We start from the raw sequence: 22,044 nt of genomic DNA, 5'->3' as shown, positions 1-22,044 counted from the left end.
AACTCTTTCTCAAGTCGTTCGATATTTTCGAACCACAAACATTGACCACCAAATGTCAAGGTCTCCGAAACATTTCGCCTCCCGTTCAGTCGCCGATTTCATATAAAAGTCGGCCTTGCTAGCCGCTGCTTCCCAGCTGTAACCTGAAAGGTGTCAGAGACGTTTAAACCGTCGATAAATCGTCCGAAAATCTCGGGGAAAGTAACCGGATGTTTAGTTAATCGGCGAACTTTTGGGGCCCGTCTATCGTACTCTCGCTGCGGCCATAAGACGAGTCCGCTTCAAGGGGCCGAGGCGTGTGAGCAATGGAAAAAATCCCAGTGGTAGAGAGACCTTCGAGCAACGAAATTTCCCAGCGTGATCACAACATCTCGGAAATCCCAAATATCTGAGAAATCAGCCCGTTTACAAAAAATTTCGTGATTTTGCGGTAAAAACCCGAAGGGTCACCGGACGACTTGATTTATTCAAAAAGACAAAAACATTCGAATCGATATGAGAAATATAACCATTTTTAGACAAACGACGCGTTGTCTAGTTTTGGAAACCGCGATTATTCGTCAGTCACTTCCCAGCTTTGACAAATCTGCTAGATGAGTCCCAGGGATGGCCCCAATCGGTTCAAAGATCGATGGTCGAGACCGCTTATCCTTGGGCCTTGGATTGACCAGCGATTGGCCGAGCCGCGGTTCCGCGGGCTATATAGCCACCCGGCAAACAGATTTTTGGGTCAGACGTACCATAGTTAGCTAGGCAAGCATCCGCCATCACCCCCCGATTGTGGTTCGAAGTACTTGAGCAGCGCGTCATTCATTGTCGGTCAGACCGTTGTGGTGAGAAGGTGAGCGAGTGCAGCCAGAGACCTGAAAGCCTAGCCGTCCTTGTCGAGGATGTACTGAACTTGGAGTCATCGACGGACTTTCGGAAAATAGGATCATCCCAGTCTCTGACATTCGGAATAATTTAACACCCGGACAAAGCCACGCTGCTTGGACCGACTCTTCAGAGTCATCGTCGACTTGGGAGTCCATTTGTCCAGGTGACCATTTGACCAAGTACCGCGGTACCATCGAAATGGCGAGCCTGATACGCATGGTGGTCAGCAACTACAATGACATACTCGAATCGAATAAGGGTGAGTACCGCAATGATCAGTCCGTCTTATCACGCTCCTTGCTCTCCAACGTTACTCGTACTGTCGATTACCCGTCAGTCACGTAGTTCCGACCTGCCCGTTCTTAATTACCAATTATCGCGTTCCACCAGTATAAGCACATTCTTGTCCGACGCATGGAGTTTGCTTGGACTTAATTGTTCCACTTATTGCAATTGTTGCACACGGTGCAGTCGCCACTCCGTCACCTTCACGGCTACCGTCTATCCTCATATCGACATATGTTTTTTTCGTGTCGCGCCACACCGGCCCACAACCAGCTCGAGTAATTATAACGATAACCGTGTCGGTTATAGTAATATTCACGTTACGTCACGAAGCGGTATCGAATTATTTCACTTTCGCTTTCTCATCAATTTTCGCTTGTCACGTACGGTAGGCAAGGTTATAACGGTGGAACTCCAGCACGGATCACCAATGAAAATCCATCTAATTTTCATATGGAGCAAAAAATTGCAGTCCCAGAATTTCGAATAACCGTGGCTTAGTCCTGAATGGAAATTAGCGAATAGCCTCCTTTTTCTTCTAGTCCCATCAGACTTTGCCCCATTCTTCTCTACCGCATCTTCATTTAGTTTGATTTCGTTTCCATTTCTATTTGCCCAATCCGGATGGTCTGCTTCTTCTCGTTTTCGTTTCTATCCTGACCGTCGATATATCCAGGATCGATGGAATATCCTTTGAACACAAACGTCCGACTTTCTCGAGTGCATGCAAAAGAGGAATCCCATTTAGCCAAAATTTATTGAGCAAACGTGCCAGATATCCGGATGTACCTGAGAACGTTCTTTTTTCATTGCATAAGTGACCTAAGCAACGTGAGTTTCAAGTTCAGGGAACCCGTCATCAATCACTAATTTGCTTCACACATCCGTGTACGTGGTTGATTTTCACTTATACTTATTCGGTAATCGCTGTGCGTACGCAACGTTCGACTAGTAAAGCGTGCCGAGATGGCATCTCTCGTGTCTTAACGTTACTTCTCGGGTGAATTCTCCGACGACAAAGATAAGAGAAAAGAACAAGAAGTCAGAAGACCACCTTTCCATTTGTCCATTGTCGCCGTTTGCTCATTGTTACCGAATGAAACGTCCTTCCAGATCCAATGGTAGACACGTGGCTTCTGATGGGGTCCCCGGGTCCGATCCTTGGCATCCTTGCCTTGTATCTGACCTTCGTTCTGAAGGTGGGCCCGAAGATCATGGCGAGCCGGCCGGCGTACGAGCTTAAAAATCTCATGATCCTCTACAACGGTGCTCAAGTGATCTTCAGCCTGTGGCTGTGTTCCCTGGTGAGACAGACATGAGTAATGACCGGTGAATGTATGCGAGAGAGGTTGTAATTTACGCAAATTCGAGTCCGTTCTAGTCTCCATTTCTTTCTTCTTCTCGCCGTATTCTACCTATTCACTAAGGCGAAACAAAAAGGAGTGAGAAGCAGAAACAGAGATTTTTTCATCATTAGTTCACTACGCAACTCGTGTAACTTGTGTTTGTATTTCCGCAGACGTTCCAAGTCGACCTGTTGCAGTTGATTATCGTTGAAGGATGCAGCCACGATGAAAAAGTGGTGAACAACCCGCTTCAGCTTGCGGTAACTATCAACTCAGGTCATTCTCGTCGACTGTTTCTATGTTCCACTGACGTTTATTCTCATGGTTTTAGCTCTCGACTGGTGCCTGGTGGTACTTCTTTGCCAAGATCACCGAGCTCCTCGATACCGTGAGTGTATTTTTTTCTCATCCACGTTCAAGCACCTCCGGAATACATAACGGACGATGTATTTTACGAGCACCGTAGCCACTTAAGTGCCACATTCTAAACTGCCTCTAAACTCGCAAACTGCAGACAATAACATTACCGGGAAGAACACCTGGCCTGGATCCAAAGTCACATCTGTACCGTTCTGCGCCAACTGAACTTTGCAAAACGTTCGTTTCACTTTGGGCAGCGAAATTCAACCTTCCAGGCTTTCACCTGCAACTTCAAGGTCTGTAAATATGACCGAATTTTTCTTCCAGGTCTTCTTCGTCCTCCGTAAGAAGCAGAACCAGGTGACCTTCCTCCACGTATATCATCACACCATAACCGCGCTGTTCTCCTGGTGCTACCTGAAGCTGCTGCCGGGTGAGCAGGGCATAGTCATCGGTTTCCTCAACTCCTTGGTCCACGTTGTCATGTACTCCTACTACCTGATCGCGGCGCTGGGTCCAGCCTACCGGAAGTACCTCTGGTGGAAGAAGTACATGACCTGGATGCAGCTGGTGAGTCAATTTCGGCGTCGATCGTGATCTCCGAGGTGTAGCCGCACCGGTAACGGATCGTTGTCAATCACCTTTTTCTCCATTGTCGTTTCCAGATTCAGTTCGGCGTGATGCTTTGCTACCTTACTTACCTCCTGGCGATAGACTGCAAGCTACCAAAGGCTCTGACTTACTTCTTTGCGACTAACGTCACGATATTCATTTACCTATTCAGCGACTTTTACAGAAAATCTTACACGAAGAAGACGGCTTAGATTGTTCACTTTTGCAGTGACTTCTTTCGATGGAAGATCGATGGACCGTTACTTGCGATGCATATTTCTGCAGTGAACGGTTATGTTTTTGCCTGAAAAGGGGCGGCACGCGATGCCGTTGGACACGGTCCGCTATTCAATAGATTGTACAAAGCCTAGGTCGTAAGTTTATTGCATAATACGTCAAGCCGTCCGCGTATATAAATATAACAATAATCGGGTAAAAAGTCGAATATGTTATGCGCATAAGAAATTCAAAGAGCGTTGTAATTGTTTGAAAACAATTTCCAATCGATTTCAATATTTTTCATTCATCATTCGATGTGTTCACTTGGGGTTAATAAGTCAGGATCATCGGTAGGCAAGATCTGAACGGTAATTATAACGAGCAAGGTCGTTTTAAGAGACGAAAAGGAAAATCGCTTCTTACATCTTTGCAACGCTATAATTATAACGTGAGCATTCTAACTACTGCAATGAAAAATGTGATTCAAATGAAACAGATGCGAATGTTCGTATCAGCCGATGTGTGTATCGTTAATTATTCGTTAAGTTTGATCTTAATCTATTTATTTGATGGCAATAATATTTCTAAGAAGTAATCTAATGGAATATATGAATCAAGTCATATACGTGTAATATAATACCTAGCATAAAATTCGAATGAATAAACTGATCGTATCGTTTAAAATTTTCGTCAATACACGTTTTATTTAAATCCGATAATTACACGCACAATGCGTACAATCATTGTATAATACAAAATTTAACACTATAACAATTTAACGCTAACGTAAACGCGAAACAGACAATCGCACTCGTCTTGTAGATTCGAACCCGTCCTTAAATTCAGTCGCTAGAAAAGCTTCTCTCTCTCTCTCTGTTCATTTCGTTCGTATTTTCAACCCGAACTAACAGTAAGACTAATTAATACAGTTCACCAATTATCGGATAAGAAATGATTGACTGTGTATTAGGATGATTCAAAAAAGTCATTATATTTGTCGAAAAAAAATGGTAGTGAAGAAACGATTCGAAATGACGAAAAAATAATGCCTCCACGCGAAATATTTTTTTACTCAAGATTTAGAGGTAGCGCAAGTCGACTTTATGTATTTATTTAAGGCTTTTTTTTCGTAAAATTTAGATAAGATCATAATTGCCAGTGTAAATATACATTTTACGAAGAAACCACAAGATACCTTTTTTGTAGATTGATTTATTCTTAACGAAAAAAGCTATCTTGTTAAACTTGACATAATCCAGTATTTCATGAGATATTTTTCAAGAACGCATTTTTTCCAGACTCGGCGAGTAAATTGAGAAAATTGGATTACGTCAAATTTAACAAGATAGCTTTTTTGTCAAGAATTAATCAATCTACAAAAAAGGTATCCTGTGGTTTCTTCGTAAAATATATATTTACACCGGCAATTATGGTCTTATCTAAATTTTACGAAAAAAAAACCTTAAATAAATACATAAAATCGACTTGCGCTACCTCGAAATCTCGAGTAAAAAATTTTTCCGCGTGCAGGCATTATTTTTTCGTAATTTCAAATCGTTTTTTCACTACCAATTTTTTTCGAAAAAAATAATGATTTTTTTGAATCACCCTACCGTGTATACGATACATAATAATTAGCGACTGAATCGTGAATTTATTAATCGATTGATCAACTAATTTTATAGTTTATATATATATATATATTACTCTCATGTATAATACATTTATTGTATTATATTATATGGTACATGCCTACATTAATGTATAATAATATGTAAAGATATCAACTCTTCCGTAAAGATATTTAAAGCTGTAAAATGCACGCCGAGTGCCTTCTAGTATCTATGAGTACCTACGATATTCGACGTTTGAAAGAAAAAAACAAAAAAAGACACAAAAACAAAAACAAGTGCCTACGTGCGCTAATTTTGTCGTCAAGTTCAACGGTACCTAACTGTCTGCGAAATTTTTCTCGTTTATTAATTTCATCACATATCGATGACGTATCATTTTGCTGAATCATTCTGCAGGCAGCAATAACATGTTAAATATTTTAAATCTATATATCCAACGTACGTTAAACGCGATTTAATCGTACAATTTGTGTGTTATATACAAGCTTCTCAAATTGTTTGCTCGCTTATATTTCGGAAGCGACAGATGCATCAAATTATATTCTATCATATTCTTGGCGCAGAACTTAACAAACTCGTAAACAACGATAAACGTATTATAACCTGTTATATGTACAAATTCAATTATAATTATTTCGCGAATACATTTTCTGCGACCGAGTCGTATATATATATACGTATTTGAGATACGATCTGTTTGAGCAATAATTGCACACTTTGAAACATCGTCAGTGAAGCTTTTATCGAGATAGTTGGAAGATACATTTGGAAAGATTGGACCGTTTCTAATTTTGCCTGATTCTATTTCAGCCTTGTAAACTGGAAGATTACTTATCCGGTTTGCGAATCTAAAAATCTAGAGATAAGAAATTCGTACAGAAATGAAAAATATCATCAAAAACAAACTGAGAATATTCAGTCAGTAAACGCAGCTTCTTAGAAAAAAAAAAAAAAATTGTGAACCGAATATTCGAACCAATAACGTCGAGTCGTCGATATATTTTGAGAACTGTAATTCTGTGCATTATTTTTTTTAAGAATAACAGCATCAAAGCCCTGGTACAAATATCATCGCAGTCCGAACTTCGTTTACAAATCACACGCTAAATTTCGTTGAATTACTTGACGTGTCAACTAGATTTTTAGATTATCCACCTATGTACAGAAATACGATCGCTAAATGCGCTACTTGTTGAGCCAAAACCAATCGATATAAGTTGAACCGTCTTTTTTTCATCCAGCCATTCGGCATCCTCGTAGGATACAAAAAGCCGGATCTACGTGTAAGGCAATTTTATTTCGAAATCGAGAAAGCCGTTCATTGCGCCAAATAAATGTTTTCGTTCGGAGTCCCGAAGCCGTTTCAGTCTCCCTTTGAAGGATGGCCAAAAACTGGGTCGTTACTCGATCAGGCCTTCGTCGTTTTTCCATTCTGGACTTTACCGCTGTTCGTCAACCTCCGACTTTCTTAATCCTCGCGAAGCTTCGCACTCGCCACAGTTTCCGATGTCTTCGACTTGTCGTAGGCCTTGTTGTAAAAGTCCGCGAACAGTAAGTAGAAGAACGTCACATTCGGGAGAATGATCATCAGCGACCACTTCGGATAGTCGCAGTCGTAGATCAGCAGCTGCAGGCTGTGAAGGAAGGCGATGCAGAACTGGCCCTGAGAATAACGAACGAATATCAACGGGCGAAAAATTTAATCTCTCGACTGCTGTAATAATAACAATAATAATAACAGCAACGATCGTTGTTAATCCTCATGACGACATTTAACAACTTTGAGAGCACATGCGCGTGAAAAAAATGAAAATAGGAAAAACACGGTGAAAACTAACATAAATTAAGCGACTTGAAATTTTATTCTAATCGAGGAAAGCTTCATTGGATTTAGAATATGCTTTTATTCAAATTGGGTGGCATTGATTACGAGGCATTTTTATAATTTATTTCTATACCGTATCAATCGATTTTCACTGACTTCACTGAGAAAAATTTTAATTGTTACAGTAACTAGAAAAATTCAGTAAAACAGGTATCGTTAAAAAAAAACTGTTTGAATATTGTTCGGATTACGAAAAACGAGGTACGCGTAAACATTTTGCGCTATCGTCGATGGTTTTTTGGTTATCGCAACGCGAAATCAGTTTCTGAGGTTTCACTCTACTTTTTTAGTTGAACAAGGCTTTAACGTCATTTTATCGTTGCACGAGCGTTAAATTTTCGCAACAGTTGCAAGAAAATATAGCAACAGTGATCGTAATGAGAAAGAACAGTAACGGATACTAGACTTTCCGGTAACAGTAAACTAATTTTCATTTTCTACCTGGAACTATATTTTTCGATCGTGGTAAAAAATGAAAATAATTAAGGACCGAGCGGTAACCGGAACTACAAATTTCTCTCAGTGTTCAAGACTTAGGCCTGCTTTTCAATGATTTTCGAGTTTTCTGACCGATTTTCATGCTGATCACGGAAAATCGTAACTAGACACTGGAAATTATTTGGAACGCTGGGTTGAATCGTTGGAAATGAATGGAAATCGGGGAGAAAAAATTAATAAAATTTCAGTGAGTTGAAACCATTTCACCTTTACCGCAAGACTTACAATGATTTCCATGATTTTCGACGTTTGTCGCGCGATTTCAAATGTTGAGTAGAAATTGGCATGGATTTAAGCTAGCCGAGAATCGATTGCTCGTTACTTAGAAAAAAATCATTTCGGTCATTCAAGCTCTTTTGATTGAATATTTGATTTGCGATTTGTAAAATTATGGCCTCCTCGAATGATGCGAAAAACTGCGTTATTCGCGAAAGTAATTTAGACTTTATCAATTCGACGAGAAAAAGAGGATCAAGCTAGAGAGAAATGGCGCGCAAAAATTTGCTCTAAAAATCTGTAAGCGTTGACAAAGGCAAGAATCGATTGAAAATTGTACCATTTGTAAGGTGGTGATGTATTTCTTCCACCACAAGTAGGCCTGATATTGCGGCAGCATCGCCGCCAGAAGGTAGTAGGTGTACATGACGATGTGGACGAAGGTGTTGATGATGCCTGAAATTAGATGGGACGAAAAAGGAGAAAAGAATTTGATTAACAAAGAAGCTCAACTAAAAAGTGGCGAAAATCGGTAACGGATACACGAGTCATAGACACGTAGAAGTGCAGAGCAAAATGCAATAGATCAAAAATAAAATTGATTAAAATACAGACGACTCGACTTGTAGGGAGATAAAAGAATTCCACAATGCACGTTATGTGTATTTCAGCTTGTTTATACATTAGAGCGTTTCGAAATAGACGAAAATTATTTTTTTTCAAACGCGCATGAAAATTTCGGTAGAGAATTTCAAATAGAATATTTCAACCAAATGTGATCGCTTAATATTAATATTTAGAGGTGCCTGTTTTACTTCTCTCACTTACAAGTTACATAATACGTACAAAAAAAAAAAATAAAATTGTAAAATTATAAACTATCTAAGTACAGGTTTTCATAGGGAATTTCAAGCTCTATAAAAAAAATACTGAGATACAATTTTCCTAACTTTGTCAGATTGAGAAATATTCGCCTACAAACATTGAGTCATCTGTTGAATATTTCTTAACCGTTTATATTTGGGAAAATTCCATCTCATTACTTTTTTATAGAGCGTGAAATTTCCCGTAAGAATCTGTGTTTTGATAGCTTATGAGTCAAGCCGTTTGCGAGAAAGGAAAAAATTCAACAAATTTTCGATTTTTCTTACGCATTATTTAAATAAGAAATGGAAAAAATAAAATCGACACCTCTGAATATCAATATTAGAAGGTCGTATTTGGCTGAGATATTCTATTTGAGATGCTATAGCAAAATTTTGATGCGTGTTTGAAAAATGTTTCATGTTTTTTTTTTTTTTTTTTCTAGAAACCCGCTATCATACATTCTCATTTATTCATGTAATTCGCTATAAATTTTGACTTTCTAATCGACTAGACTCTGACCTTTCCAAAGTTTTCACGTTTCACACTTCGCTTTTTCATTATAACATTTTGACACTGCGTTACGCTGTTCAGACTTTCCACTTTTGAAAAATTCGATATTACAACCGTATCTTGCGGTCGCTTTAGATTTTTTTTTCTTTTCTTTCTTATCCTTTCTTCGTACCTATGAAGGTCCCGTGGCCGCCGGGATAATACTTGGTGGCTCCCCAAGCGACGAGAGGCATGACGGTGTGATGATACATGTGAAGGAAGCTTATCTGTCGATCCTTCTTCCGCAAAACGAAGAAGACGGTGTCGAGGAGCTCGGAGATTTTCGCAAGGAAGTAAATGTAGACGCCTCGAGCAACCTGCGGATCGTTTATTATTACTATCAGGTCGATCGGAGAGATTCGAATTCTTCTACGTCCTAAATTCACTTTTAGCGATTATGCGCAACTTGCAAAAGAGACGAAAGAGAAAGAAAAAAGAACGATAGAGTGAAAAGACAGAAAACCGGTAGGAATTCGTTGCAGCCGGAATAACACGCTCATATATTAACAAATGTACGTACGAAAATCAATCGTAAAAAGATTTTACGAAACGTCGTATCGATAATATTTTTCCGACTCGTGCGTAGGTCTGATTTTCGTTTGTTTATTCTCAGGTACTTCACTTTTTGCTTTTTTATCGGTGAAGAAAATCGTCGCTTTAATTCGTGTCAAATTATACACACGTACGATGTTTAGAATTCAAACAAAAACAGAACAAAACGAAAAAAAAAAAAACAACAATTTCCACAATTATCTTCGTGTATCCGAATTGTAAGTGCAGTTAACCGTTTCCTTTCTATACAAAACGTTATAGAACGTTGAATAGACCAATTGAAAAACGATAATGAAGAGTTAGTAGAGAACGAATGTACAGTGATTTGATTAAATTTGCATAATAACTCGATTCGTGAATGATAAAAATAAAAACTAACGCATATTTTTTTTTTTTTCTAATTCCAACCGGTCCTCAGGTAAAAAGTCTTCCTCATTCGGCAAAGCCGACCGACGTAACTGGTCACCTTGACTATTAATTACGCCGAGGTGAATAAGTGGATAGAAATATGGAGAGAAAGTGCGGGTAATAATACTGGAATGATTCCAATCTAACGTGAAAACTGACCCGGAGCGCTTCTGGTGAGTTTGAAAAATCTACGGGCTCGCACTTCCAGCTGTATTTAGTTAGCCAGGCGGCGTCGAGACCCTCGCAAAATAACCAAATGCTGAGGATAACTTGGAACAAGTTATAAAGAATGAGAACATTCTTGAGCTGATACGGCTTTCGGTGTTCCATGTGCCTCGGGCCCCATGAGAGAACGAAGTAAAGGTAGCCGAACATTATGCTGGCGCCTGGGACCGGCGACCCCATCAGAAACCAATCCTTTGTCCTCACATCTAGGACAGATCAAAGAATTGAACGCATGACCGTCTGACGTGATGAGCCTGCGGCAGATAATCTTTTAATTGACAGGTGGAAAAGTGCTGATCAATTTATTACGCAACCCGAACTAGGATGAAAAAGATCCGAAGCACGTGATATGCGGACTCGATTAGTATTTCCGCACTTGAAACTTTTTTTTTTTTTTTCTTTTTTTTTATCTTTCTTCCACCAGCAACGTGTTCTTAAAATTCACGGTCACGTTTCACGAGTATCTAAAATCGATTGGAAAGAAAACAATATGCTTCTGCAACAACGTTCACGCGTACGACAATTTTATACATCTTGTACATTTTTTTATTTGTTTATTTATTTGTTTTCGTTTTTTTTTTTTTTTTTTTCTACCTCTTGCGGGCTGCAAACCACAGAATTTTTTTACCTCCGGTTGATGGATATCAGGTTTCTTAGCGATACGGATTTCGTGGTGAACTTTGGTTGAAAGTCACAAAACGCAGTTAAAACATTTGAACGCACTGCCTTGTATTTCATGAATAGGTGTAATTTCTTATATTTTTGCAAAGAGTTTCTTTCGGTTTTAAAGAACAATTCTGTATCCGGATATTTGTAAAAAATAATTTAGGTTCTTGTTTTTAGCGATTTTTTATTTTTTTTTTTTTCTTGTTGAAATTCTTCGACAACTCTTCTTTCCAAATTCAATGCCATATTTATGTTGACAATGAGAATCTCTTGTCAATGATTTATAAGATTTGTTGAACATTTATGAATTAAGATACGGAGGAGCCGATTGTTCGAAGTAACGTAAAATAAGATTCTCGAATAAACTCACCAGCCCATTCGTAGAACAAACGTTGGTAAAACCTCACGACCGAGTTGTTGTAGATGTTCGACATCTCGCTGATTGTATCGTCGCTGGTGTTCATTAGAAATCAGACTGTAACGAGATTAAAAGCAATTAATTAGTGGGTTGAGCATTTTTTTTTTTTTTTTTTTTTAATTATGCGTCAAAGAACCGTAAAATATAGAAAAAAAGAAAGGGGCTTCAATTCTTGCGTTAATTAAATACACAATATAACTTTCTCGTAATAGAAGAAGGTGTACCGGACGAAGCAATCGATAAATTCTTGATAATCCACAGCGAAATTCTACTTATACCGGGACAATCTCTTGAAACTTGAAAATGAACCGCGCATGCGCTAAATAATCAAATCTCATTGGTCGGCCAAATCTTCCCGCAGCGATATTTTTGTCCGCGACGCAGGCGGGCCAACCTACGCGAAATGTCTACGTTTGAATTTTCAAAGAGCGTAAGCGTTGAATTCCGACCGTTCTTTGAAGAATCAACTTTCTCCGACCCGACAACAAATGCTTCCGAAACATTTCCGAGTCGCTGCCTCGATTATTTGAGATTCTAACCTCGAAAATTCGTATGAACCGCATCGCCGGCAGAAAGAGTTCGACAGCTGAAAACTCGGATTGGCCAGCCTGCGCGAACAGCCGATAAAACTCGCGCATGCGCGGTTCATTTTCAAGTTTCAACAGATCGTCCCGGTACATGTTTGTCACGTATGTACAGGTGTTAATAACGAGACGGAGTTACGAATTCGGCGAGTACGCGAATGAAGTTAAAATTAGCCGAAACAACGACGAGCAAAATATGAATTGTTTTTCGGTGCGATTTCCTCCCACCCACCACTTTCCGCCAACTCGTAACACACGAGCCGATTCGTAATATCAAAACCTGACGTTTGACTTTGAGAATTAAGATCGAGATTCGTTTATCGTTGACACTGGCAAGATAAAGCGATTTGACACGGTCCGTGTGTGCAGTGGGCTCCTCTGTAAAAAGTGAAAGTCTATGGGTATGATATATAAATTAATATAATCCGCATGATATATTATAACCAGAGTTTCTTTTTTACCTATCATATAATTTTTCGTTTGCTATGTGATTACATTGCGTTCTTGCCTTTCATTTCTTCGTTTCAAACGGCCAGCTACAACGGCAAAACATCCGAGAGTTGAAACTGGCTGGAAACGCAGCTTGCCTAATTATTGACACCGATGTGAGAATTTAACGCTTTCGAATCGGTAAACTTAGATTCGAATAATAATAAGTGTGCGCACTTGTATTAATTAAGTGTGCTTTATACGTACGAGGACGTGACTTCCTCGAGATTATATCCTCCTTAAAAAATTTTTTCGTCGTTGTATTCGATTTTAGGTCGCGAGTAATGCGAGGAAATAGAGTAATTATAAAATAAATATAACGGCGGATTGCGATTAGAGACTTCATTTAATCCTAATTTTTCGCTCTATTGTAATTCGCACATTTTTTTTCAATTAGTCAAGACTACGAACTAGTTTAAGTGTTACGGTCTACGAGCGTGAAAAAATGATTTACTCCTTTTTTTCTTGAATTTGCTAGTATTTTTGTTTACGACTCTCGAGCAGCGAACTTAGCATCGAAATATGTCTGTAAATTACTTTACGTTGAGACTCTTTTTGATTTAAGGTTTTTTTTTTTTATTTCTTGTATCGAAACTATATAGAATATATGATTTACCGTTTTCGTTTTTTTTTTTCGTTACTTTTTTGAATTGTATAACATTAACTGGTTTTTTCTTCCTTCCGAAATTACCGCACACATCTCGAAATTTAGCATCCCCCAGCTGATTTCGCTTTTCTGAGATCACATTCTGAGATCGTAACGCATTTACGAAAGATCTTTGCTGGGCTAAATCATTCGGTACGATTTATTAATTCATCTACGTTATGTGATCAGGTGTATTTATAAAACATTCCTCGCGACTGAATTGAACTCTGTATAAAAATTCTCGTGCATAAATCGCGTTTGCCTCTCTCTCTCTCTCTCTCTCTCTTTGCATGTATCACTCTCAGAGATTCGATAAAACATTTTTTTCCGACACAGCGCTAATAATCATTATACCTAATTGCTGTGATTTTTCCGAGTACGATATGAAAATTTTTTATCGGTAAATTGTTCTTGATTAGCCAATTAGTTGAATAGATTTTTTTACTTTAAAAAAAAAAAAAAATTAAAAAAATTAAAAAAATTAAAAAAACGTAGACTCCCGATTTGGAGCTGATCAGCAATCGATTTTTCGAGATCAAACGTAATACAAGGGTAACGGATCTCGTTGAAAATAAATCGCAATGATTAATATGCAAAGTGCATTAGAAACTTATTGCATCATATATTCGCATTATATTACAATAATTATACAGGGAGAAGCGAAAATCGTCGTTTGATTAAACGTCCGGCCTTACAAATAGTTATAAAAATATACATACATATATACATAGAATTATAGACCGTTTTTCAAACGGTCGTGTATAAAATCAGTTTTGAGATTGTGAAATTCCTAAACAAGTTGAATGCTTGCCCGCGAAGCGTATGTCTATATGTGTATATAACCATTAAGGTGCGATGTAATAGTCCGTTAATCACTCGAGACTTCGTTCGCCTAGGAATTCGTTTGTAAAATCGTCGCGTAAAAGAGATAAAAGTTAACAAACAGGCGGGGCTGAGAAAGAAAAAGGTTTGTAAGATGCGTTTTCACTCGCGACCCGGCGAGCTCCGATGACATAAACAGCTCTATCATAGTTACGTGAATGGGCGAAAAGAAATATCCGAAGAAACGGGTGAAAAGGCAGCAATATCGAGCTCGCATTACTTTCCCCGATCACGCGAAAGCCTCTCTCTCTCTCTCTCTCTCTCTCTACTTCTGTCTCTTTTTATAACGTATTACGGACAGTAAGGTTTGTTAATTGATGCGCCGATTCAATAGCAATTATCGACATATTTCTCAGAATCGGTAGCACGAATTTTCGGTGGAATATATTTATTGATGCTGTGAGAAACGCTTTGAAAAACCAATCTTGTATAATCTTATATGCCATGTACAAACTTTTAAGGTGGTTCTTTATTGACTCCGGAGTAAGTCGGATATCCTTTTGGAGGAGTATAATTTACATTAAAATTTTTAAAATGATGTGGATAAATGAAGTTGACGAATTTTAATTTTTAATCGATAGCGAGTGTATAATTCCATTATTTTCATACACCTTGATGTAAAATAGATTTCGTTCGGTCAAATGTCAACGATTTTATCTTTGTTTTGTTATTATTATTAATAAATCAATCCAGATTATGTGAAAATACGATTCACGATACTCAAATTCCTCGCCATATCGTCGGAATATGGATGCGACATTTTTAAACTATACACCGTCTTTTCAACATGTCGTTGGCAGGATTATATCATTATTCCAAAAACCATTATCTCGTTTTTTTTTCTTTTTTATCAAGTTTCATAGATTTTATGATAAATAATTATGATAGCATTTCCATTGAAAAAACTTCCAACTTTCTTTAGCGTTTTCTATGAAAATCCAATTTCTAAACAGCTGATTTTCGCATTTTGGCGGGTAATCTGATCCGATGTACAAATTCTATTCTAACGTAACGTAATTCGTTACATCAGTCATTAATCTCAGACTCTTTTCGCTGTATCATGCGATATTAAAATATCGGATATTGACGAAAAAAACGAGATTAAAAAAGTAAGAAACGAGACTCGGAACCGACGAATATTACAGTATTTGAGCGAGAAACTCTCTCAAGTCAATGCATAAACTGCAATGCGAGAAATAATAATAAATCGAAAGTGATGAAAATCAGTGCAGGACGAGGGGAAAATATGGAAATACAAGTCCGCGAGTTTAAACGCAAGAATAGAAAACTGACGGGTAGATCGTTACATAGGCATTGTGCATAGGTGCATTCAGAGCCGACATGTAACGTGCTGGCTTATGCCGAGTTATGCACAACGTCCGTCAATCCGGCGATTTGTGCAATAAGGACAAACTCGGCAGCTCCTCACAGAGAGCAGCGGATGTCCGTTTTCAACACTGAGAGAAATTTTCAGTTCCGTTTACCGCTAGGTCCTTAACTATTTTCATTTTTTACCACAGTCGAAAAATATAGTTCTAGTTTCGGAAACTTTTTTTTTTTTTTTTTTTTGCCGAACAAGTTTCTTAAATTAATTATTTTGTAAGCTACCCAAAAAACGACCTTTTTTTGAAAATTTCTCTACATGTTGTAAGATGTAACATTTTGAGGGTTCGATTGGAGTGGAACTCCTATTTTTACTATTTTTTTTACATCGATTTAAGTATCGAATATTTGTCAATTCTACACAAGGTCGCGTAATTGATTGTTGGTGATTTTTTTGGTTAATGGAAATTTTTGAAAACTGCAAGACAATCGGCCACAAAGAATGAATTTCCTAACTTTATACTTTAATATTGATCGAAACACAACGGCGTCCTTGTAAAAAAAAAAAAATTTCAAAGATAGTAAAAATAGAAATCCTACTCCGAGTGAAAACTTGAAACGTTAATTTTTCGTTGTAGAATATGTGCTGGAATAAACATATTAACGAAAACTTGAGTTGCTCAGATGGATCGACTAGTTCATTACAAAAAATGATTTGTAAAAAAATGTTGCCGCTGGAATTAGGTTGATTGGATGAAATTTGAAAAATAATATACGATTCTTCGAGTTATGAAACGACCTTCGGCATCTGTAACAGATTTCTCGACGAGGCTGCAATTTTTATATAATTACGACGCTTTCGGTTAAGTGAAAGAAAAAAAAAAAAGAAAAGAAGTATTTTCAAGTTCAACGCACTCGCAGTTATATCGCCGAAACTTGAAACTCCAATGTCGTCACGCTGCAGCGCTGTCTTATTTTTCCAGAGTCGACAAATTTTTCGCAACTTTATCGAATCTCATCGCTCCTCTATAATTCGTAACTCGCCGAGTTCTAGTTCCTGCAAAAATGATCTTTCAGCATAGAATTTCGATTTCCGTGCAAACAAGTAGAAAATCAATCATTTTTTCAAATTTCAAAGCCTAAGACAAAGATCAAACTATCTCTTCAAAAAGACCGTATCAATGACCTGGGAACCAACATCTTGATTATTTACAAATATGCCAGTAAACAGTCCGAAAAGTTGAAGCCGGTTGTGTTCAATTGCACCGTTATCATAAAAAAAAACCAAGTCACCAAAAGTTTCAAAATCTCGAAGCTCTACAGTTCCCTTAAATCGCGCAATCATTCGTCATTTGCGAACCGTCCCGGATCAATATCAGCCGTTCGAAGTCGTCGTCATCTTGCATAGAGCAATGTCGTTCGTTGAACCGCACATCTTGAGAGACACCCGGCGAATGGAAATTGCAAATTTACGGCCGTAAGCGCGAGTGAAACGGCCCGTATAATCTGCGCAAAGCGAGTCTGAGCCGACTCGCGTCAGTCGACGGAGAGGAGAATTTTAAGAGGACTAGAAACAGAGCAGGAGAAACGGATAAAATTGCAGTCCGTAGGTGTGCAATTATCCTTATTATTAAACCCGTTGGCGCAATTGGCGAGAGACCAGCGAACCTTTCGCAACGTCAATTTGTTCGCGATAAGATGACAATTCGTCCTGATACTCCGTAACGACGAAGATTCTTTCCCAGCGATTCTTTCACGGTGTGAAAAAAATTTAACCGCCGGTGTGGACGAATTGGCGAACCGTTTAAGAATTATTCCAGCAGCTGTGGCGGAAATTGATTCGCAACGTCGCGCGTCCGATCGATTATCAACGGTAATTTAATTAATAAAAAACAAAAAAACAAAAAAAAAAACAAATGATAAATCCATGAGACTCGATGGACTTGAGATCACCTCAACTTTCAGTCGGGTAACGAGTTACTTCGCGTACGCAACGTAATATCTAACTCTGCGTCGTTTCGTAGCAAAAACGTTTTATTCGCGGTTAGCTTTCACTTGAAAAGCTCGCGGTCCAGAGTCGACTTCGTTCGGTTTATTCGTACGCTCACTTGGACAGCCGTTCTTTCTACACGACGAAGAATCACGACGCCTTCGCTTTGCTCTCGCAGACTTTTGAGAGAGGAAGCTTTTTCGAGATATAAACAAACGATCTGTTCAATCTGCACGAAACGCTAACTCAAATTGCTTCCTTTAAAAAAATCGTCCACGGTTATTGCGTCCAAAGAATTTTGCACCTCGATCGCAATACCAATGTCGAAAAATTTTCATTAATAAAATAAACGCGAACGAAGCGACTCGGCATTAATGAGTCTACCCAATTCAGGCGCGCTAAGAAAAGGCTGTTTTCATAAGTTTTTTTCATTTGTTTTGTATTATAAATATCGATATACCGGGACAATCTCTTGAAACTTGAAAATGAACCGCGCATGCGCCAAATAATCTAATCTCATTGGTCGGCCAAATCTTCCCGCAGCGATAATTTTATCCGCGACGCAGGCGGGCCAACCTACGCAAAATGTCTACGTTTGAATTTTCAAAGAGCGTAAGCGTTGAATTCCGACCGTTCTTTGAAGAATCAACTTTCCGACCCGACAACAAACGCTTCCGAAACCTTTCCGAGTCGCTGCCTCGATTATTTGAGATTCTAACCTCGAAAATTCGTATCAACCGCATCGCCGGCAGAAAGAGTTTGACAGCTGAAAACTCGGATTGGCCAACCTGCAGGAACAGCCGATAAAACTCGCGCATGCGCGGTTGATTTTCAAGTTTAAACAGATTGTCCCGATATAAGTTGTTACATTTAATAAATACACTCCCGAAATACACGGAAAGATTTTTTTTTAAATTCATTTCAGTGAGTTTTTATACAAGAAAGTGGTAGCTGAAGAAAGATTCGAAAAAAGATGGGTCTGCGCTGTTGATGAAATCCCTGGGATTGATGGTCCAAAAAAAAAATCGAACGGTTTTAGATTCAGTGTATTAATAGCTATAGCGCATATCATACGATTTTTTATTTTTGCAAAATTGACAAAATGGCGGACATTTTTCGAAAAACAAAAGAAATCCACGTTTCTTTTCAATGTCTTTGGCCAAATAAAAATAGTCAAAATGAAAATTTTCAAAAATCCTTCATATAAATGATTGGAACTAAAATGAATTGAAAAAAATCTTTCCATCTATTTCGGGAGTGTATTTATTAAGTGTAACAACTTATACTTCAATATTAATAATATAAACCTATCGAAAAAATTCATGAAAACCGCCTTTTTTAACGCACCTAAATTGGGTTAATAACCCATTAATAACGTCTCGTCTCGTCATAAAAGGCCGGTCTTTTTCAATGTCGCGTTAATTGGTTCGGCTCCCAATTCACCGAACTCGACCAACATCGCCGTTAAATGACCGGGCTTCGGATGAAGAAAGCTTGCGGATATATCGGCGTAAGCGGGCAGGTAAGCAAGTCGAGCGATCCGTTGAGAACCGGTACCGGTCTTTTCTCTGCTCGTACCAGCGCCGAAATTAGTGAAGGTAGAAACACGTCGGTCCATCGAGGTCCGTTTCTTCCTCTTACCGTCCGTGTTTGCGCGTTCAATTCTCACATCGTCGCCTCGAAATCTCATTATAAATAAAATGTGTTAAAGGTGCCATTTACAGCGCCGTTCACGGAGAGAACGACGAGAATTTCAACTCCGTCGCTCCGCGTCAATGCGCCTCGGAATTAGATGAAATTGGGTCTTCGAATCTGTTACAATCTCCTCCTTTCTCCGTATATCTTCAGGCCGAACACCTCGGAGCCAACGGAACCTGCTTTGCGGTGTCCGAAATGCGACCGTTCTTCGCCCCGAGGCTGTTCGGTTGAGGTAGGGTTAAAGGCACCTTCTTCATCTGGGTCAGCATCTTATTCTCGTCCGGTTTGACGCCCGGTACCGTTCTTCGCCTCCGTATCGCATCTCTTTCATAAATATGCATTCGATTATTGTAAACAGCGTTGCGTATTTCGTTTCGTGAACTCCGTTAACGAGAAACGAAGCTCATCGCGAAGTCACACGCGATATTCTCATTTTACACGATTCACTTGTACGTGATTTTAACCGGTAATTTGTTTGTATTTTGTTTATTTTTATTTTTTTCTCTCTCTCTTTATTGCACCGGTAAACGAACCTTCGATTTGTACGCTCAATATTGTCCAACTTATCAGAGTACAATCATATGCCTACCTATATAACAGAAAAATAAAACAATCTTTCTCTCTTCGTTTAGTTTAAATCTATTTTACAAAAGGCAAAAACATTGACGTTATTCTCAATACTATCTCGAATTGAACAGAATTTTTTTTCAGAAATTTTCAAGAATCGAAGTCAAGTATAATCTAAGAATAAATCAAATCCCACTATACCTAACGGTAATATTTTTTATCGACTTGCGTGCTTATTCTACAGAATAATAACGACATTGCGTTAATTAACAAAATTTGAATTTTCGTATGAGTCTTTTAACGTTGGCAGGTATACATTACGCGTGGTAAAGTGTGCAGGCGTTAGATCGAAAAGGCGTCTTTTTTTTTTTTTTTCGTTTTTTTTTTTTTATGGCTTAGAACCGTTCTCTCCGAATGTCGCCGTGCAGACCGTCAAAAGTACAAAGGAAACAAGATAAAAAATGCTAAAGAAAAAAAATTAATTACAGCAAAGAGAGTAAAAAAAAAAAAAAAAAGCAAAAAAAAAAGACTTTTCTCACATGCCTGCGATAAAATCGTTAACAACGAATCCGCCTTTATAATTATATGGATACTTGCGTCTGTTCAATGTGTGTGTACAATATAATAAGCAGAATCATCATATGTACTGTTGTATAGAAACGTGACCAGGACCATATTGTAACCGGTAAAAAAAACAAAAAAAAGTATAATTGCGATGCAGCTTTCAAGGATCTGTTAGACCTGGTCTACTATTACAAGTGCGGATGTCAGAGGCCATGAGCTATAACCAAAATATATTGCCGCGAGCTGTCTAGTCTTTGATTTTTTTACCGCTAAACTTTCGACAATATTCGAAACGGCTAATTCGCGGATCAGCGAAACCGCTGTATGCGGATGGTGAAAATTTGAAAGAGAAATGAAGGAATTGAAAGCAGAAAGAACGTTTCAGCTCTTACCAAAAAAAAAAAAAAAAAAAAATGAAAATTTCGTAGATCTTGTTCAAATTCCGGAAATAAGGAGGAGCTGATCGACCGATCCTTTCTTTCTTCATTTCATATTTCATATTCGTATTTCATTTTCCCCACCGCGATTCTCCAACTCTCTTCAATGCGCATGGCAAACGTCACGTTCTGAATAGAATCTTACAATTAGATTCAACGAGGCTGGCACGCTTTGGGCGTTGCCACGATATGTACGATTGTTGTAGCAAGTGTAACGGGTAGAGATTGCTCGGCTTACGATATAACTGTGACTATATTAATACCACTCGGCGCGTAACCGCGAGTTTTCACTCTGCAGGTTTGAAACTTTATACAGGATTGAATATAAATAAGTTCCCGATACGCGGACTTGAACTTTTTTTTTTAACGACTAGTCAGCGGCAGATACTTGGTTTTAAAAATCTCTGAACGCGTGGTTAATCAAATTTTCAACCTTCAAGGGACTCTGATTTAATTTTATACCATCGTGCGGGTGCGATAATAAAAATTACATTACACGTTACAAAATTACAACGCGGTGGAACTTACTATTTAATGTGATTATAACTTTCAATAGCGCAATTTCTGACTTATAAGTCGATGAAAAAGGTTTCAGTTAATTAAAACCCATAAATTTTCTTGTTAATAGATAACGAAGTATAATTATAGTAACCATTTTGCGATATCGTTACTAGAATTCCCGTAACAGCTATAAAACTAATGATCATTTTCTACCTAGAACTATCATATTTTTCGATCGTGGTAATAAATGAAATTAGTTGAGGAGTGATCGGTAAACGGAAGTAAAAATTTCTCTACGAAACCGAATATATCTTGTGTAAATCCGTATCAAAGAGTCGTAAATTTCAAGAATCCCAGACAAATTGCAATGATCAGCTTTCGCTCTTTGACCGCGAGTCGCGTCGCGTCGGCTTCCTTATTAATCGTTTCGATATCGCGTCTCACCTTCGTTGCAGCAAAACTGACGCATATGTGCACTCGGCGCAGATTCCGACTGCTTCATATACGTGCAGTTAAGTACATTACAGAGCTTGGGAGAAATGGTCTGAAGAAAGCGTAACAAGAAAGCAAATGGAGACGCGTACGGGAGCGCCTTTTTCCGCGTGTTTGCGAGCGGTTAAATATGCGGAGTTACATGAACGAGCCCTCGGGCAATGCGCGTGAAAATATAGCGAGCGAATAAAACGAATTAAATGTCGGAGGAATTCGAGCCTCCGGTATCCGGAAGCATAATTTTCATAACATTCG

General features: G+C 38.5%; 2 protein-coding genes across 5 annotated transcripts in view; one reads left to right on the top strand and one right to left on the bottom strand.

The window, feature by feature from the left end:
- Window positions 1-142: 142 nt before the first annotated feature.
- LOC107225484 (elongation of very long chain fatty acids protein AAEL008004) lies at window positions 143-4,667 on the top strand. Of its 3 annotated transcripts, none has more exons than XM_015665967.2 (6): window positions 143-1,135; window positions 2,275-2,465; window positions 2,681-2,767; window positions 2,839-2,895; window positions 3,195-3,437; window positions 3,533-4,667. In XM_015665967.2, exons 1-6 carry the CDS (start codon window positions 1,075-1,077, stop codon window positions 3,689-3,691), a joined length of 798 nt encoding a protein of 265 aa, XP_015521453.1. In that variant the 5' UTR covers window positions 143-1,074; the 3' UTR covers window positions 3,692-4,667. The 3 variants fall into 3 exon arrangements, with proteins under 3 accessions (XP_015521453.1, XP_046592956.1, XP_046592957.1); XM_046737000.1 differs by lacking the exon at window positions 143-1,135 and adding an exon at window positions 1,145-1,439; XM_046737001.1 differs by lacking the exons at window positions 143-1,135; window positions 3,533-4,667 and adding exons at window positions 1,145-1,439; window positions 3,022-3,104 and having other exon boundaries at window positions 3,195-3,369.
- Window positions 3,792-22,044, bottom strand: part of LOC107225483 (elongation of very long chain fatty acids protein AAEL008004) — a 49,846-nt gene continuing 31,593 nt past the window's right edge. For both annotated transcript variants that reach the window (XM_046737006.1, XM_046737005.1), the window contains exons 2-6: window positions 11,569-11,673; window positions 10,467-10,738; window positions 9,481-9,664; window positions 8,272-8,387; window positions 3,792-6,995 (exon numbers count right to left, since the gene is read on the bottom strand). In XM_046737006.1, the coding sequence (XP_046592962.1) occupies window positions 6,801-6,995; window positions 8,272-8,387; window positions 9,481-9,664; window positions 10,467-10,738; window positions 11,569-11,662 (861 nt within the window). In that variant the 5' untranslated portion in view covers window positions 11,663-11,673 and the 3' untranslated portion in view covers window positions 3,792-6,800. The remainder of the gene's footprint in view (window positions 6,996-8,271; window positions 8,388-9,480; window positions 9,665-10,466; window positions 10,739-11,568; window positions 11,674-22,044) is intronic.

This window comes from Neodiprion lecontei, chromosome 4, assembly GCF_021901455.1.
Source record: "Neodiprion lecontei isolate iyNeoLeco1 chromosome 4, iyNeoLeco1.1, whole genome shotgun sequence".
Lineage (NCBI taxonomy): Eukaryota > Metazoa > Arthropoda > Insecta > Hymenoptera > Diprionidae > Neodiprion > Neodiprion lecontei.
Note: the sequence above shows the minus strand (reverse complement) of the source record. Positions and strands in the feature narration are given on the sequence as shown.